This window comes from Mchenga conophoros, linkage group LG5, assembly GCF_057382185.1.
Source record: "Mchenga conophoros isolate Kocher_MC1m ecotype Shallow Benthic linkage group LG5, M_conophoros_male_GT1.1, whole genome shotgun sequence".
NCBI lineage: Eukaryota > Metazoa > Chordata > Actinopteri > Cichliformes > Cichlidae > Mchenga > Mchenga conophoros.
Window position 1 is genome coordinate 6,331,709 of NC_140530.1, and position 19,023 is coordinate 6,350,731.

General features: G+C 39.4%; 1 protein-coding gene across 4 annotated transcripts in view; it reads right to left on the bottom strand.

The window, feature by feature from the left end:
- Nucleotides 1–582: 582 nt before the first annotated feature.
- The window catches only part of cdk18 (cyclin dependent kinase 18), a 73,852-nt gene continuing 55,411 nt past the window's right edge, over nucleotides 583–19,023 (bottom strand). For all 4 annotated transcript variants that reach the window (XM_085272939.1, XM_085272940.1, XM_085272938.1 and 1 more), the window contains 10 exons: nucleotides 18,801–18,895; nucleotides 18,645–18,707; nucleotides 16,686–16,809; nucleotides 16,178–16,298; nucleotides 15,397–15,494; nucleotides 11,342–11,447; nucleotides 10,863–10,905; nucleotides 10,686–10,776; nucleotides 7,416–7,493; nucleotides 583–5,951 (listed from right to left, as the gene is read on the bottom strand). In XM_085272939.1, coding sequence (XP_085129065.1) covers nucleotides 5,917–5,951; nucleotides 7,416–7,493; nucleotides 10,686–10,776; nucleotides 10,863–10,905; nucleotides 11,342–11,447; nucleotides 15,397–15,494; nucleotides 16,178–16,298; nucleotides 16,686–16,809; nucleotides 18,645–18,707; nucleotides 18,801–18,895 — 854 coding nt within the window. In that variant the 3' untranslated portion in view covers nucleotides 583–5,916. The remainder of the gene's footprint in view (nucleotides 5,952–7,415; nucleotides 7,494–10,685; nucleotides 10,777–10,862; nucleotides 10,906–11,341; nucleotides 11,448–15,396; nucleotides 15,495–16,177; nucleotides 16,299–16,685; nucleotides 16,810–18,644; nucleotides 18,708–18,800; nucleotides 18,896–19,023) is intronic.

A 19,023-nucleotide genomic window follows, 5' to 3' on the forward strand; every position in this document is an offset into this window, starting at 1 on the left:
TGTGGTTGGTGGGTGTTTTCAGATCATCGTCTGGCTGTGGGATAAAAGTGAGAATTAAGGAATTACTTTCTGTCTGCACACTTCTGCATGCGTCTCTCTGCTGCCACCATCTGTGCCAGTTACAGAAGCTGCAAACATATCCAGAGCGTCATATGACTTCTATGTTTCACTGACACTCTGGAATGACTTGGATTGTGGCCACATCCTGCGTCTCTGCACAACATCTGTCTGGTCTTTGTTTCTTTTAAATCAACTCTTTGAATTCCTGCCGCAGTTTACAGGTCTACAAACTCATTATACCTGTGACACTGACACTCTCTGGACCTGTTTATCTGTCACAGTCAGTTCTCTGGTCCTCCAATATTTACCTTAACTGATAATAACAACTGAGTTTAATTGTTGTTAACTGAAATTACTGGAGCTGTCACTGTCCTTGTATTCTCTTCATTCATCCAGCAAAAACAGCCTGTAGTTGTCCAGTAGCACCACCTTGTGTTCATCTGAGTTACTACTTCTTCTCCTTGGTATCGTGTCCACCAAGAGCAGCATTATGGTAAACGTACACAAAAAGACTGGAACCAGTTTTCTCCACAATTTCGGCAGTTTATTGATTCATTAAGTGAGCAATTATTCAATCAGTTTTATGCCTATGGCGGTCACAGTACATTCAATTTCTCGTTGTATAACAGTGTAGACAAATCCCACAAAATATCACATCTTATACAAAATCTAAACTCATCGTTTATAAAACATTTAGACGTCATCTACAGTTTTTTTCTTTATTTTTATTTTAAGAGCTCCGCTTTTTTTTAACATCATAAAACTCACTGAGAAAAATGAGAACATCTGTTAAAATACATATATTATTTATTTTTTCTTTATTACAATATTTAAAATAGCTTCATTTACCACAACTAAACACACAGTAATACTTCTGCCATTGAGGGAGGAGGAGGGGAAGGTTGGAAGTGTAACGTCTACAGCGATACATCCATCTGAAGTCCCTGCAGGTGGGCCCTGAATTCCTCTCCTCGGTGTCTATCTTTGCTCTAACACGCTGACAGGTGAACAGAGGTTGGGATGGTTGTACCATTATTCTATTCACCCACTTGTAGAGGTAGAAAAAAATTTGAATGGCGTCTGTCTCTTCACTCATATACAAGCGTAACCCCATTGACGGTGCTCAGCAAGCACCTGCTTGACTTAAGGACACTTGGACCCAGCTCTCTGCTTCTCTACTGCTGTCCTCTATGAGCACTTTAAAGTGACATTTGTTTGTTTGCACTTGGATAGAGAGCACACATAGCCAGTAAATCTGTGGATTGACTTATCTATTCAAGCTAAGTAAAATACAACTGGAGTGGCAGTAGATTTCATTAGGACATATCTACACTCACCCAAAAAGGCTTTTACAGCCTCTTGGAATTGCCATCCCCACTCAACGCCTCATTTGGCATGTTAAAACTACTGCAGCCTGTGAGACTGTTCACATTAGATGTGCAGCAATACCCAATACTGCAACATAAAAATCAAGGGTTGGTCTTTTTTAGCAGCCAGGATGACCTCAAACTGTCCTTGACATCAATAAAACAGCACACAGCCATCCACCATTAGCAACCTATACCACATGGTGTGACATCAGTTACTCTGCATTAAAATTATATTAAAACTAGACTCACATGTACACCAGAATGCCAGTGACATAGTAGCCCATCCACTTCACAGTCCATCATAATCCTCAGGTTATTGTAATGCGTGAAGCTTATACAATAGCAACACATCAGTCACAGCCTTACAGCATTCCCAGCTTTGCTCTTCCTTTTCACTTTAGCAGGGACCATCATTTAGAACATGAACTAGCATAGGCTGATGGGGACAGTGTTTACTGAGATCACAGGCTTAAACAACAGACTTCTACTGGACTTCTTTTTGCAACTAGAGGACTTGCTCACAGCTGGCCTTAGGAAAGAATGCAAGTTTAAAGCACGACCACATGGGTTGTCTGGAATACACAGCAGTGATTTAGAGCCATTCTGCTCAAAATGCAATGACTGGTCTCCCAACCAAAAGCCTTACAAAGGCTGCTGGGTTGCCTTCCTGTATCTATTTACTGTATGGAGAGCGCTTACCAATTTTTTAGACCACCTTTCATAAAAACTAGAAAACAGATATTTTAGATATCTGTTAAAAACACGTTTAAAACTAAAAATGTGATTGTTATTTATTACTGAATTCATGGTTTTATACTCAAATTTGAGCCGACACTGGACTTTAATCAGACATCAATCAGGTGTAGCATTCAACCACCAAAACTAATTTTGTACTTGAATATCAGCAAAAAATTATAACAATTTAGTTTATTTATCTTAATACAAAAATAATAATGATGTGCTTTTTATTTTATTTTTTTGGATTTATGTATAATAGTAAATTTGAAAGTTCATAGATAATGACAATTACTACACTGTAGTATTGAAAATATGATTTTGATTAAATATGTTGCACAAACTGGTGGATTAAGCATTAAAGAAACAACTGTAATTATTGATACTGTTAGCAAGCTGTGACATAAACCTTACATTGGGTTTGGATCAGTCTTTGTCTAATATTAAAATATTATATTAATATTTTAATATTAAAACTTGTTTGGTGATCTGAAACCTGTAAGTGTGACAGATATGCAAAAGGATTAAAAAAAACAGGAAGGAGGGACTTTTTCATGTCTCTCTCATACATACAGAGCTGAATTCTTACAAAGGCAGCCGGGCTGGTAACTACAGACAAAACAAACTAATATATCTGCAAGGTTCAGCGGTGTAAGCACCACCCTGAAAGTTTCAAAACCAGTGCTTACTCAGTACCGCTTTAGCTCAGAGGTGACCAGTGGTCCCAGTACAGTGGTCTTTGAGATTTTCACCTATTTTATGGACCTTTTTACTACAGATCACATACTTAGACTTTGAACGTGTCACAAAATAATGCCTATCTTCTTTTTCAATGGAGAGACCCGAAACCCCCCATGACCTCAGGTTACATCACTGATGATGTGTCCAAGGGCACCAAACGGTGTATCTAAAACTATTAATAATACCTCAGTTGCCTCAACACCTCAGAGGTGTTAATGAGGATACCTCAGCAGCACTGAACAAGAAGGAAGAGGACAGGCAAGATGTTAGAGCAAATTAAGGACAGAGGAGAGTATCAATATCCAAAAGCCATTATCACTTTTGTCTCCAGATAATATTCATTGAACAGGACATACACATAAGCTCTTGGCTCAAATGATCACATGGGAACTATTAAAAACACAGTTGTGAAATTCTCACCTGTCTATTAACAGATGAGTGTACTTCTCACTGTATGTGCTTTTGTTTAGTGAATCTACTGTGAAAAGCTGCTCTCTAACAACAGGCTGTGCAAATTATTTAGGGTAGTGGTGACCCCTATTAAACTGATACTAGAAAGTACCTACAGGGCATATTTTCTCCATTCACTGGTTTAGGAATGGGGGGTTTGGTAAAATATGGGGTCATACTTTGGAACCGTGTAAGGAAAGACACAAAGGGAGGGGAACAGGCTTCAGAGGACACTTCCGGCTTGTGCAAATAGGAAACTACAAAAATACATACACCCATAGTGAGTTATTTACATACACAAAATAAATGCCTCCTAGCACATTGGATACACTGAAGCAAATATAATTTCTTCACAAGCTAAAATATCATGCACAGTTTACTAAGGCAACTTCAACAAACTGGTGTGAAAGTCAGCTGTTAACACTGTAAGGAATGTTACCCCCACAACGAGGAGACACGGGCACTGTAGCGAGGCGAGTCTATCCAGTTTCCAGGTTTATATTCACAACGGAGTCAGATTTTATGGTAGCTTCAGTGGTTGTTACGTGACGGCAGAGGTACTGCAAATGAGCAGTGTGACGCTGTGCCTACAACTTCAAGACTGTTATATGATAACAGTAACCCATAGCTGCCACACTGGGGCCTAAGAAAGTCGGAGGTAATATCACAATACATCCGATTCCATTCTGTTCAATAACAACAGTTGAGATAAGGTATATACATGTAGATGCTGCAATGCTTGGTTCATTGGACCATTGTGTCAACACGGTTGCCATATTGTTCATGAAGAGCTGAACCTCCAGTTGTAACTATGGGACAGAGGCTCATACTCAATTAAAAATGACCATGAGTGAATTTTAAAATGATTTTGGATCTGTGGGTTTCCCTATAAGAATATTTTAATAACAAAATATCTTAAGTTGTTGTTAGCAACCCTAATACTTCGATAATATAACACTTAAAGTTAACTTTCCAATTCTACAGGTGCTTTTCATAAACTTGAGCGGTAAAAATCCACCGTCAAATGCAACTCACACCATTTAAACCCATTTACTGTGCTGTCAAAGTGTAAGTAAATTGCGACTGCATTTCAGATTAGTGCCGTGCTGAATCCTTGGTCAGGTGAGCAGGTGCAGAGAAGCACCTCACAAGACTGAAAGCAGCACCTACAAGTATATATTCATTACAAAGCCAAGAGAGCATCAACGCCTTCTGCAACACACAGTAAACACAGAAACTGAACATGGTTTGACCACTACATGCTAAAACTTCCATGCAACCCTGCACTGTTAAACAGACTGATTATTGAGCAATAATATTATATCAGTCTTCAAATATCTAATTTAATATCTGTGTGCCTATAACGTGCCATTTTAAAAGATGCCCTTCCAGAATAAACTTTTAGCTATTAGCATAATTTCAAATGTCAGTGGGATTTGGAATAAGTTTTTAGCTAGCTGGGATAGCTAACCGTCACTAGTGAATGCACATTATGCATAGCTTGTCACATTATGCAAAGTAATGAATGACCATGAAGCCTTACTGAGTGTTTTTCTGTCAGCCACATAATGTTTTTGCCTCATCAGTTCGCCAAAACACTTTGCAAATGCATACGATTCCGTTATTGAGCAAGTGCCTAGCAGCACCCAGAGTTTTATCTAACATTACAGTTTTTTAAATTTCAGATTAGCAAAGCAAAGGGGCTTAAAAACATGATATGAACATCTTGTGTGACAATAAAATATTAACTATATATTTACACAATGTTTAAACAAATTACATCACAAAATCGATAATCCAAGTAACAGAAAAAAATGTGACTATTCTCTTTGGTTTCTGGTCAGCCTTTTCTGTGGGTAGTGGTGGTGTATAAGTTTTAACCCTGTCCTCAAACTACAAATCCCTGGTGAATCACTGTTGAGCTGAGAGAAGAATTAGGATTCATAAGGGTCCTTGGTTGCCAAACTGTGTCTTTAAGCTACATATCAGTGTTAGACCATAAGTTTTGTAAGATAAAACCAGAAAATAATTTAGAAACCAACTGACCTGGAACAAACTCAACACATAATGCAATACTTGCATTTCTGTTAGGGCAAAGACACGCACACCTGCAACTGTATCCATTGTTCCAGTTGTGATAGCAGCTACTTTGAATGGCTAGAACCCTGGGTGTGCTCTGAACACTATGTAAAGCAGGCCTGTGTAAGTATAGCATAGCAGAGCGTTTCATTTAGTGCTCCGTTTCTTCTTAGGCTGAAATGCATGTGCGTGTCGGGAGGATGAATCTCTCGTGTGTCCAGTTACATCATGGCAGCATGTTCAGTGTAGCTGATTGTGCAAATGTGTGCAAATATGTATGAATAGAGAAGGTATTTCAAGTGCAATACAAGTTTGTCTCCAGAAACTCTGTGTGCCTCCACGGTCAGCTGCCATGGAAATGAGTGCGTGTTTGTCCGTGCAGGTGAACATGCTGTGAATGTGCTGAGCTGCGATGGCCTTGGTGTTGTGATCTGAAAAGGCAGTTCCTCGCCGTCTTCTCTCTTCATCCTCTCCACGACCTCTAGAAGATGCTTTGTCTTCGGTTCTTTCCTCGACCTGTAATTGAAGTTGACACTTGTAGTTGGCATTGACTAATAGGGCTGTGCAATATGACCAAAATCTCATATCCCGATATAAGAATTCTATCGTCCCGATAACGATATAAATCACAAAAATGTAACATTTTCTGTAAATTCTGTGAATCTCGGGCAGCTCGACTTGCGTGAAGTGTTTCCAGCTGCGCGTCATGTAGCTGGAGTCGAGTGTTTTAACCGATGCATGAAACGATACATTTTTAGACATAAGTTGTAACGGCCGCAGTTTTCTTTGTGAGTATTTATTACACGGCGTGCTGCGGGGAAAAAGCCTGTTCTAAGGTTTGAGTCTAAGGTTTATTTTTTAGCACCTGGCGGCTCTTTTTTGCTTCTCATCCGTAAATAATCTGCTCTTTCACGTGATTCAGTTTATTTTGAAAAGTCTCAACAGGATCTTGAGCTTTATTGTGAAAGGTCTATGTGGAACATACAAGCGGACTCGCGATGGTGTAACCATTGTTGTTGCTAACGACAACGCATAAAAACAGGCGCTTGTCCGTCTGTAGTGTGGTTATATTAAATATAAGAGAAAGAGAGAACTTTAAGGAATTAATTTAGCCACTACAGTGACCATCAAAATAATGAAAAAATATTGCCGTAAACAGTTTCGACACCACGAAACAAACGATAGCGTAAAATCAAAGGAGCTTGCAAAGAAAAGCGTCTGGACTTCTTTAAGTTGCTTGAAGACGTTTCACCTCTCATCCGAGAAGCTTCTTCAGTTCTAAGGTCAAATGGTGGAGAGTCCCAGATATAAACCTAGTGGGAGTAACCCCCCACAGAGGGACAAAAGGGACAACTTAAAGAAGTCCAGACGCTTTTCTTTGCAAGCTCCTTTGACTACGATGACCTGGATGACTGAGAACCTTCACAGACAGATAACGTAAAATGAAATGATAGATGTTTTTATATTGTCATCCGACATATATCGTTATATCGAACAGCCCTATTGACTAATTCAAACAAATTAAAGCAATTTTTAAAAGAAAGAATGACTCATGTTTTTTTCCTCAAAGGAATCTCTCAACCTAACATTAATTAGTTTGATTAAAGAGTAGTAGAAATCTCACAATAGCTGAGCCTACTTTCCAATAAAAGAAAAGGAAATGAAAAAGTAGAGAGGGCTTTATTACTTTTACTTGTCTTTCAGTTCCCCTGAGAGTTTTTGGAGTGGCAATTTTACTGCATTAGAATAAACAAACAAGGCACGCTGGCCTCTCAGAGTGCTTTGCTAATTGACAAAGTACATGTGCAGACACCTCAGCATTTCAAGAACAAAGTTGTTTTTTTAGAATCAGATAAATTAACAATGAAGGAAATTTTTCTCTTGTGACCAATATGAAGAAAACACAAAGACTGAATGTTATAAATGTTACTTATGTGAACAACAAGTGGCCAGATTTTGCACTGAGGTCAGATCCCTTACCTAAAGGCTGGAATACTGAGCTGCGGTGTCCTGGGTCCTTCTGGAGCTGCACCTCTCTGAGAGAAAACACTGAAGCAGCTGTAACGCAGGTGGAGAACAAACGTAGCAAAGCAAGTAAGGACACTTTTGTTTGGTCAGTTATTCCTTTGCTCTATAGTAATAGTTCTTCACAATAAATCGTAAACAACTGGAGAGACTTTGTTGCCCTTGAAATGGTGCCACATTTGTAAGGAGTGAGTAGAGCACTGAATGTGGGCTGCTCCCATGAAAACCTTGCTAAAGCTTCTCTGTCAGTACCAAACAGTTATTCTGCTGTTGAGTGCTGTTTGTTGGTGTTTACTGTATTGACAATTTAATGTATTCATTTAACAATAAAGGCCTTCAGTAGCATGTGGAGGAACCATACACAGCTGACACAGGCTGCAACCTCCTCATGCTGATCACCAGCTTGGTCACACATGTGGGACGGCGTCCCATTTTCATCCATTATTTGTCACATGTCACACCTAAACTGTCCAGATCACATACCAACTGACCTCGAAGCACTCAGCAAGAGGCAAAGTGCAAAAGGAAAGAGTATCAGTGGAAAAAGAAAAACATCCTGACTTTGAGATGTTGAATTTGTGGAATGTGTTGAGGACGACTCAGACGACAGACTTGTCTGAGCACCATACATGCATCTTGTAAATTCTGTGAATACGAAATGCTATAAGAAACAACAACAACAGAACAAATAAACATGTGTAGTGTGTGGAAAGAAGAAAGTCATTAAACAAAATTCCTAAGGAAACTGAGCAAATTCTGGGTATGTACATGCATATGGGATAAGTACAGCTGCCCAGTGTACGAGTCTGTTGGGAGATGAAGGCAAAGCGCTTTGCTGTTTGTGAAGTGATGTGTTGAGACAGATTCCTGAAAGTCCTGATGCTGATTCACTTAAAAAACATTTAACATGCCAGCAAAGCTTCAACAATGGATTTTCAAGATGCGGAGACGTACAGGACAAAGTATTTGTGTTTTTTTTACATTGATTTGTTGTTACAAGGGGCAGAAAATCCAGAACAAATACAGGGAGTGCAGAATTATTAGGCAAATGAGTATTTTGTCCACATCATCCTCTTCGTGCATGTTGTCTTACTCCAAGCTGTATAGGCTGGAAAGCCTACTACCAATTAAGCATATTAGGTGATGTGCATCTCTGTAATGAGAAGGGGTGTGGTCTAATGACATCAACACCCTATATCAGGTGTGCATAATTATTAGGCAACGTTCTTTCCTTTGGCAAAATGGGTCAAAAGAAGGACTTGACAGGCTCAGAAAAGTCAAAAATAGTGAGATATCTTGCAGAGGGATGCAGCAGTCTCAAAACTGCAAAGCTTCTGAAGCATGATCATCGAACAATCAAGCGTTTCATTCAAAATAGTCAACAGGGTCGCAAGAAGCGTGTGGAAAAACCAAGGCGCAAAATAACTGCCCATGAACTGAGAAAAGTCAAGCGTGCAGCTGCCAAGATGCCACTTGCCACCAGTTTGGCCATATTTCAGAGCTGCAACATCACTGGAGTGCCCAAAAGCACAAGGTGTGCAATACTCAGAGACATGGCCAAGGTAAGAAAGGCTGAAAGACGACTGCCACTGAACAAGACACACTGTGGTTGCTGCTGCACGCAATGTTGATGGTGAACAGATCAAAACACTGACAGAATCCATGGATGGCAGGCTTTTGAGTGTCCTTGCAAAGAAAGGTGGCTATATTGGTCGCTGATTTGTTTTTTTGTTTTGTTTTTGAATGTCAGAAATGTATATTTGTGAATGTGGAGATGTTATATTGGTTTCACTGGTAAAAATAAATAATTGAAATGGGTATATATTTGTTTTTTGTTAAGTTGCCTAATAATTATGCACAGTAATAGTCACCTGCACACACAGATATCCCCCTAAAATAGCTAAAACTAAAAACAAACTAAAAACTACTTCCAAAAACATTCAGCTTTGATATTAATGAGTTTTTTGGGTTCATTGAGAACATGGTTGCTGTTCAATAATAAAATTATTCCTCAAAAATACAACTTGCCTAATAATTCTGCACTCCCTGTAAATCTGGAGATGCTGTGTAAAAATGGCCTCAGCTCTTCCAGCAGGAAAAATAAAATCACAAGGTTTTTGCAGAAAACTACTTTCTTCCCTTTTACACGTGGAACACTCGAAAAAAAGAGGAATCCAAAACATAACATGAAAAGTTTGAATGAGCAGAGTAAAAGACTGCAACACAATGGATGAGAAAGATTTGAAGAAAAAGGGAAGAGGCTCTTTAGACATCAGAGAAAAGTAGGACGACATCAGAGAAAAGCAGGACGACATCATTGTGAGATGGTATGACAAAGCTGTGAACCTGCACTCTTCTTGTGTTTAAGGAAGGAGTTCACCTTCTTCATATACTACCTGCACTTTCAGGTTCAGATCCCAGCGATGGTACATGCATATCTGGTGGCACACCGTTACAGTGGCAATAATCTCTACAGAAGACCAGAAGAAATTAAAGCCCAGCCAGAAACCCACGCCCCTGTGAAGGTTTCAGGCTGCAGCTGGCACCTCTCTCAGCCCAGCAAAGGGCAAAGTCACTTATCCTCTTGAGTAACAGGAGAATTTATTTTTAGGTCCTCCCTTGTCACAAAGGGGTTGCCAGTGCGGGCAGCTTCACATGCTTCATTTGGAGGAGTTTCATACTGGATACTTCTGATTCTGATTCGACCCCAAAGGGGATTTCTGTCTCTGGCTGGAACTGAACTACTGACCTTTTGCTTGACAAGGAAATGTTAATCACTATGCTATAAGACAAAGTTGGTCCAAATATATACAAATCTGTTCTCTGTCAAGATGACCCCACACTGCTTCAACAATGTTGAAGAGCAGGCTGTGGAGAGGTTCATCTACGGCTGTCCCCCCAATTGGAACAGGGTCATAATTAACTAAATTAGCTACACACTGGTCATACGCTGCTATGAAAAGACAAACTGACATGCAGGAAAAGACATTTGTTTCTGAAGAGTGATAATACAGCAGCAGGAAAATACTATCCACACACAGAGTAAAAACATTCCTGCCTACAGTAATTAGAACAAATATTGAGTTTAGTACTTTAACTTAGTACAAAGCACCATCAGCATTCATGCTTTGTTAGATATTGATATACTCTGTGTGTGTGTGTGTGTGTGTGTGTGTGTGTGTGTGTGTGTGTGTGTGTGTGTGTGTGTGTGTGTGTGTGTCTTACTGTCTGCCAAATTATGAATGTTGTCTCCCAAACTCAGGAAGTAGGGGTGACGTAGAGCGGTTTCAGAGGAGAGTCTGCTCCGGGTGTCATACTGCAATCATGAGATAAAAACAGCTCATCGGTGAGTCTGAATATTTAGGTCCTCATAACCAGGAGTGTGGATGTGTGGTGCGTTACCAGCAACAGAGCAGACAGCAGGTCAATCCCTTCTGGGTCCAACCTTAGGGACACAAAGCAACAGTTCAGACTGTATAATGAGTTTAGCTGCAAGAAATAGTTTCTGTAAAGGACACTAATTGTGCCTTTAAATACATATTACTACTGTAAACAATGAATAACATTTTTATACTGTATTGTATTTTGTGTTTAGAATTGACATAATTAACTTTGAGTTCAGTTAACTATGTAAGACCTGAAACATGACAACAACATGAGCATATTGGGGACAAATAAAGTTACCATTATCAATGTGATGGCTCAAAAACTAGTTACTTTCTTCAAAAATGTTTTGCATCCTTTAAAAAACAACAACAAAAAACAAGCAAGCAAACTGATACCAGCATCAGCAATTATTCTGCATGTGATGCTAATCAGCAAATGTTAGCTTGTTTTTTGTGCCAGTGAATAGGCAGTGAAGAGAAGATTGTGAGTTTTACCGGGGCACATGGTTGATGAGAGCTTGAGGTCTGTACTGAGGAAAGAGGTAGGACATAAATTCCTCATTACTGCTGATACCAGGCCAGGTCTCCTCTGCCGGAGTGCCTGTTGGGCAAAGAAACAAAAGAAATACTTGATCAGAGGACACTGCCACCTAACATTTTCATACAAATGTTGAGCTGATCTATATCTAAATCAGGAGCAAGACAAGCATTAAGCTCACTGAATCGTTACTGAATAGACACCAATAAAATAATGGTGCAATGCAAACTACAGTAGAAGATGGAAGGGAATTAAAGGGCACACTTTTGGGGTTCAAGCACAGTTGGGCAAGAAAAAAAATTATTAAAAATTTGCAGGAACTAACAAATGGATCAACAATCTCTGGAAACAAGGCTAAATATTATTGCTAATGATGGCTTGCTCAAAGAAATTGTCAGGCGCTGGGTCTGTGACCGAGCGTTTTGAGTTTATTTTGCATTTTTGATTCCTCGTGTTATATTAGAAATATGTTTAGTTCTTTGGTTGTTATTATTAGTTAGAATTTAATTGAGTTTCATTCTAGTTTTTGTTTCATCTATAACTCCTGAAGTCTTTTGTTGTCCTCTTTGTAGTCTGTCTTGTCCTCAGTGTTTTTACTTTTCAGTTATGCCTGTGTGTCCGTCTCTCAGCGTGTTCCATGTTCTAATTGTCAGGCTTGTGTTGTCATGTCTACGTCTCTCCATGGTTCCTGTTTTATTTTGAAGAGTTTAGTGTTTTCTTGTTTAATGTGTTTAGTTTTACTTTGCCCTGTGGCGTCATGTTTATTTGTGTCTCCCCAGGTCTTTGAGGATTGAATGTTACTTATGGAATCATTATTATGGAAAGAATTGTCTTCTCTGTGAGACTTCAGGAGAGTAAATTTGAGAAAATGTAAATTTGAAAGTTATTATTCAATTTTTACATTTTTTTCTCGATTACCTTTGATGGGAATAACGGTGTTACAAGTAACGGCGTTACTTTTTTAAGTAACGAGTAATCTAACTAATTACTATTCCTACTAATTACTATTCCTATCATTACAACGCCGTTACAGTTACTAATAAGAAAATGCGGTCCGTTACTATTTTTCAACAAACAGACGGTTGAAGCTGTGTTCATCTTACCGCATCTTATATCAGCTGCACGGAAGCAGCTGTAAGTAATCTGGGCATTACAGCTTTAAGCAGCTGCGCGCTCCCGCGGATGGTAATCATGATCACTGCACAACACATGGAGCTCAGGGGGCAAAACAATTACATGAGTGCTGCTGTTTGACTGAGGAAGTCGTGGTAAGCCAATCACATGACCACTTAAAGACAAAGCAACAATGTGATATATACCAGTTTATAAATTGTGTTGATAGTCCACGTAAAACCAGAGTCATGATAAATAATATACACGTGTGTTTTTTCCTCAATAGTTTCGTCACATTTACTGTCTAATGACAGCACAGCGAGCACTCTCTGCTTATGAGCAAAAAAAACCAAAAAATGGGAAGTTTTAGGAGTGACGGCGAGAGAGAGAGCAGAAAAAGAGAGAGAAAGAGTGAGTTTTGAGATGTGAGGGATTTGTGACGTTTAGCATGTTTGTAGTTTGTAGTTAATGTGTTGTCTTGTGTAGTTAGTGTGTGAGTGTTGTGGATAGTTTTGTGTTGTGTGTCAGAACAATGAGGCGACTGCTGTCTCCAGGTAGAAACAGGAGTGACACACCTGCTGCTGTCAGGCCTGCAGGTATCAGGCTGTGATGTTCTCCTTTATAGTGGACAGAAATATTTGGAGTGGCACAAATAGGATTTTAAAATTGACAATTTATATTTGCATTTAAAGTTATGAAATATGAGTCAATAAACATGTTTGTGGTTGTTACAGTAAAAATCTAACTCTTTCTACTCTGATTTTATGTTTTTTGTCTGATTTTAGATCAATTGTGGTAATACAGTCAAAATGAAAACATAACTGTAAATTCAGACACGTGAGGTTGTGCTGAAAACAATGATACCAAACAAGCAAATAAATAGTTTTTAAAGGTGAAATGTGGAGGAAACATCAAAAGTGGTTAAAATGGCCAATTATACCCTGGAGCCCAGAGGGTTAAACATTTTTTTTTAAGTAATGCAATAGTTACTTTTCAAGTAATTAATTACTTTTAGAATATTGTAACACAGTTACTAACTCAGTTACTTTTTTGAAGAAGTAACTAGTAACTATAATTAAGTAACTTGCCCAACACTGCCTTTGGTGGGGTTTTTGTGTGTTTTCACAGGTGGTTCTTTTCTGCACTCATGTTAACATCAGCTCTTCTTCTCAGTTACGTTGAACTTGAAACAAAGTGGATGGAAACCTTTGCTGCCTATGAACACGATAAACTAGAAAAAAGCATGGAGCTGCATTTTATTATTTCATTAGAGCATTTTAAAAGGTTACATTTATGTGTGAACATGTATCTTTGTATTACATAAGTGTGCCTGTCCATATTGTTACATGTGCTTTGTACAAAGGCCTCTCCTAAAAATGAGCTCATGATCTCAAGGATTAAATAAATGTTTTTAAAATAACAACATGCACAAATGATATTCAGGTCTATACTAACTTACTCTTGGGAGATGTGCTTGTACCCGGCCTTATAAAATGTTGGTTGGCAGCTTTGTGTATGGCACACACAGTACTGTGCAAAAGTTTTAGGCAGGTGTGAAAAAATGGTGTAAACAAAGAATGCTTTCAGAAATATAAATGATTGTTTATTGGCCCCAAATGTATTCTGCAGCAGGACGACGACCGCAAACGCACAGCAAAGTCATTAAGAACTATCTTCAGTGTAAAGAAGAACTGGAAGTACTGGAAGTGATGGTACGGCAACAATCATCGAGTGTGTCTGAGATTACACGAAGAGACAGAAGGATGTGAGGAAGCTTACATCCACAGAAGATCTGTGCTTAGTTCTCCAAGATGTTTGGAATAACCTACCACCAGAGTTCCTTCAAAAACTGTGCAAGTGCACCTAGAAGAAGGCAAAGGGAGGTCACACCAAATCCTGATTGGATTTAGATGTCTCTTTTGTTCATTCACTGCATTTTTTTGATTGATGAAAATAAATGATTAACACTTCGATTTGTGAAAGAATTCCTTCTTTACAGCATTTTTTCTCACCTGCCTGAAACCTTTGCACAGTACTGTATAAAGACGCAGCAGTTTGTATATGCATAAGGAAGTCAATTTATTTATTAAGTTCAACTTTACGAATCGGATGATTTTGTATTTGTGGATCTGGGTGGTTTTGTGGAATTTGTGGCCTCAAAACCCCACGTCGGCACGTGATGCGACCTGTAAATATCAGGCGATTGGTGCACAAGCATGCAAAGTTTTGTGAGCGGGAGAGAGGTTAGACGTAGTCTTAGACAAAGCTTTAAAAAGCTCTTTGAAAGAGAAATTTATCCAATTCATGAAACTGAACTTGTGTGTAAATTGTGCATAAATAATGACTATTTATTCAGGTTTGGATGTAAAATAGTTTCATGTGTGGCCAGTTGCTTCACATTTGTGTGGACTGAATCACACTGGGTAAATTCCCAGATGATTAAATATGCAACTATTTTGCTGGTAATAACTGAAACGAGTAAAGAAAATCAACAGCCTATTTATGCAAGATAATCCATAATTTTATTGGGTGGGGGGGGGGATTGCCTGGGTCTGATTATTGGGGGGGTCATAACCCCCCCAACCCCCCTGGAAATTACGCCCTTGGTGGATCATACCGTACGCATTTGGAACCCTTTTGAGGCAAATTTCTCTCCATAAAAATGCTTCAGAATAACAATTCAGAGCAGAATATGCTGAATGTAGAACAAACATGAGCTGCATCAAACTCTGAATATTCAATATTTGGAATAGAAATGAAATATTAAATGTAGTGGCCAAGTCCTCTAAGACTTTTAAACTTGGTCGAGGATAAAGACGATTTAAAGCTTTACTTATTGTCTCTCGCTGCTGTAATATACTTTAGTATGGCCTTTACATTTGAATAATGTTTTTCTTACCCATGAGCCTAAAAATTAGATGTAGCTCTTCCTTCACAGTGGCACCAGGAAACATAGGACGACCTGTTGCCATCTCATACAGGATGCAGCCTACGCCCCTGTGAGAAGGAGGCGGAGATAAGGAGGCACAGAGGAGGACGAGCTGTTAGGTATAAAAATTCTGAGTGAGGTTGAGTTCAACACACACACACACACACACACACACACACACACACACACACACTTCAAAGACTGTTAATTGTAAGTGCAAACTAGTATGCAGTGAGTGGGCACAGTCCAGCCTTTTGTTCCACACAGGATGGCGTGGTGAAGAGGCATCCTGCAGTCTGATGAGAGTGTATGTAGCTCTATGTGCTCATAAAAGGCTGCTGTGTTGCTAGAGAGCCACATTTATATTTCTGATTTAGCAGAGCTGTGGGGGTGTTCTCACCACAGCAAACCGTGTGCAAAAACACGTAAGGAAAGTGAATGCACGCCCCCTTTGTATGACTAGTGACTCACCTCACTGCTAACAACCTGTGACATTTTAATAGACAGAACTGAGTCATGGAAATCCTGGATGGCCCTCGAGAATATTTGAGTGTTTCACCAAGTAACAGGATTTTACTGTAACCAGGGTCGGCACCAATTCCTTTCCTGACCAGCTCAGTGGTTTAAAGTACACTTCTAGCTGTGTTTCAAGCATTTAGTTTCCAGCCAAGCAGGTCAGTGTGCACCATGACTGATGTGGAAAAATGTAAGGACGGCCCTTCAACAGAAACGTCTATTGTCCCCTGCTTACCACATGTCGATGGGTGTGGAATATTCTGTAGAGCCTAGCAGCACGTCAGGAGGTCGATACCAAAGCGTTACCACCTCATTGGAATAGGTCTTAGTGGGGACGGACTTGGCCCTGGCCAGACCTGGACATTACACAAGTCACAGGACCTCAGTAACAGCACAGTGAAATATCATAAGTCCATCATCTACACACTGTGAGCAGGTAAAGAGAAGCTTCCACTATCTGCACATTACCCGTGTTTATTTAAAACTTTTGAAATGCAGTCAGAAAGTACTGGTGGATTTAATTCCCATTTCCAGCAGAAAACTGTGAAAACTCAGAGTGAGGGGCACAGTTGCTAGGATACAGGAAGTAAAGGTGCTAAAGTAATTAGGACAGGCGATCTCTTGAGTGGCAGTAAAATAGAACTGGGGAGTGATCATGCCCAGAAACGTGTCGTTTCCTTCACAAAAGTTCACTTGTTAATGTGTGCATGTTGTTGTGTGTTTGTTATTGTTCTCCTTCCTACCAAAATCAGCTAATTTCAATTCGCCCTTATCATTGATAAGCAGGTTCTGAGGCTTTAGGTCTCTGTGGAGGATTTTTCTCTTGTGACAATAGGACAGACCACGCAGCAGCTGGAACATGAAGATCTGCAGACAGAAACATGAAAGGAGGATGTAATTACCAGAACAACAATACAGGACCAATCTGAGGAGAAAAAGAGTTGCAGTAGTTGTGTAATAGTTAAGATTTAAAACAAAAGAAAAGATAAAAACAAAACAATCTTTAATAAAAATGACACTAAGGGACGCTTCCACAAATCACCCTCTGTGAACACAGTTCACCGTGCCGTTCACAAAGCAAGGTCAAAGGTCTGTGAACATGTGCACAGCATCTAGAAACAGCCTCTTCTCTCCGTTATGCTAATTTAACCTCTGGGAGGTCCTAGAAAAATGCATACACTATTGGTCTTAGAGCCACAAATCGACCACGCCATAAAAAGTGCTATAAAAAGATTATATATTAATATTTCTTTCCACTTTAAATTAGCCAGTCTTTTAAAACTACTTCTCCCTGAAATATTCATACAAAGTTTTAATTATAGTTTCGTTGTTTTAAGGGTTAGGGTTAGGGTTAGCACCAACATGTATTTCGATCCACTTTTTTTTTTTTTTTGCAGGAGCATAAAAAGCCCTCCAGGCGGCCAGCTGCTGGCAAGCTCCCCACAAAGACTGAAGGTGGAACGATCACGATCCCTTTAACCGTAATTAATCTGCAGTGAAAAATAGCGTTTATAATGGGTTTCAATGGGGCACAAATCGACCACTAAGACCAATAGTGTAAGTTTGTCTGTAGCTTAGCCACTGAAGCTAATTTCCGGAAGTCATACTGAAATTTTAACAGTAAATGTGACCAAACTTTTTTTTGCAGACTTTCGCTATATTCCATTCAACACAGTGCAAATGGCGTGTATACGAACAATGAAAAATGGCACAAATCGACCCAAGACCACCCAGAGGTTAAACTGGACTGTGGTGAAGTGTCAAACTGTCCTGTAGTCAGATGAATCGAAATTTGAAGTTCTTTTTAGAAAACATGGATGCGCATCTGCACTCTGCATTTCTGAGAGTGTGGGAATGGATCTGGAAAGGCAGCATTAATTCTGAGAGGCAAGTACAGACCTTATTTACATCTTAAAATGGTACATTCCCTTAATTTAAACATTTGATATGTTTTCTATGTTCAGTGTATTGCATAACTATCATCTATTATCAGAGTCCTTAAACAACGTAGTTGTCATGCTGGAGGGAATATATCTCTCAGCTGGGCTGGGAATGCTTTGGTTTTTCCATGGACACACTAGAGGAGGTGGCTGGGGAGAGGGTGGTCAACTTAGGCTGCTGCCGTGACTAGGGCCCAAATAAGCAGAAAAAAATTGATCAATGTTTAAGGAAACTCGTATAGTAACTCTAAAATAAAATTAAAAAACTGTTTACGTTTAACTAAATCAAAACATACATCATACAAGATGGACAAAGCACATTTCTGTCAATCATTTAAATACTCTCCTTCCAAAGTTTTTCAAGCTTAAAGGGAAGCTCCCATAAATACATATGCAGTAAGGCCAGCTTTCCACTGCACAATTTACACTGGACCTAGTTATGAATATGGAGAGCAACTCTTAGTATCAAAAAACTAAACAGTTTTGTCCTGATACAGACCGTAGATCTGCCCAAAGGTTTTCACATTTGCAAACAAATAGTTCGTTTTGGCTGCTCTCTTATTCACGTGGGTCACTGTAGCAGGTGGCTCCACAGTGGCAGAATTTTTTGTTGGTTCCCCCTGATTGTAATTTGGTTTGGTGAGGTTCGGTGACCTCCCGACCTTTGTTAAAGAAATGTTGAATGCATTTTTCAGGAAACTTACTTAGTGCAACTCTCTACAATGTGCAGTATGTAGATGATGATTCATGCATATGACTCACCTTGACATTATGCATGCTCATGAGGTTCCCACAGTTGTCCAAGTACTGTTTAAGATCACTGTCCTGAAACACACAGTCAAATTGATCCATTTTGCTTTTTGGTATTTGAGATCAACATCTTCAGAAAACCTAATAAAGATGAAGTGATATACTCACAAGATACTCAAACACCAGAGTAAGGCAGCGGTCGGTGTGGATGATGTCATGCAGGGTGACAATGTTAGCGTGCTTCAGGTTCTTTAGCAGAGACACTGGTTGGGCAAGGGAAGGAGACATGAAGTGAGCTATTTTATTCAACAAAACCTGACAACACTACACCCGAGGTGTGAAACTAAATGCTCTGGCTTCACTTATTTGTCCACCTTTATATACAGTCTGT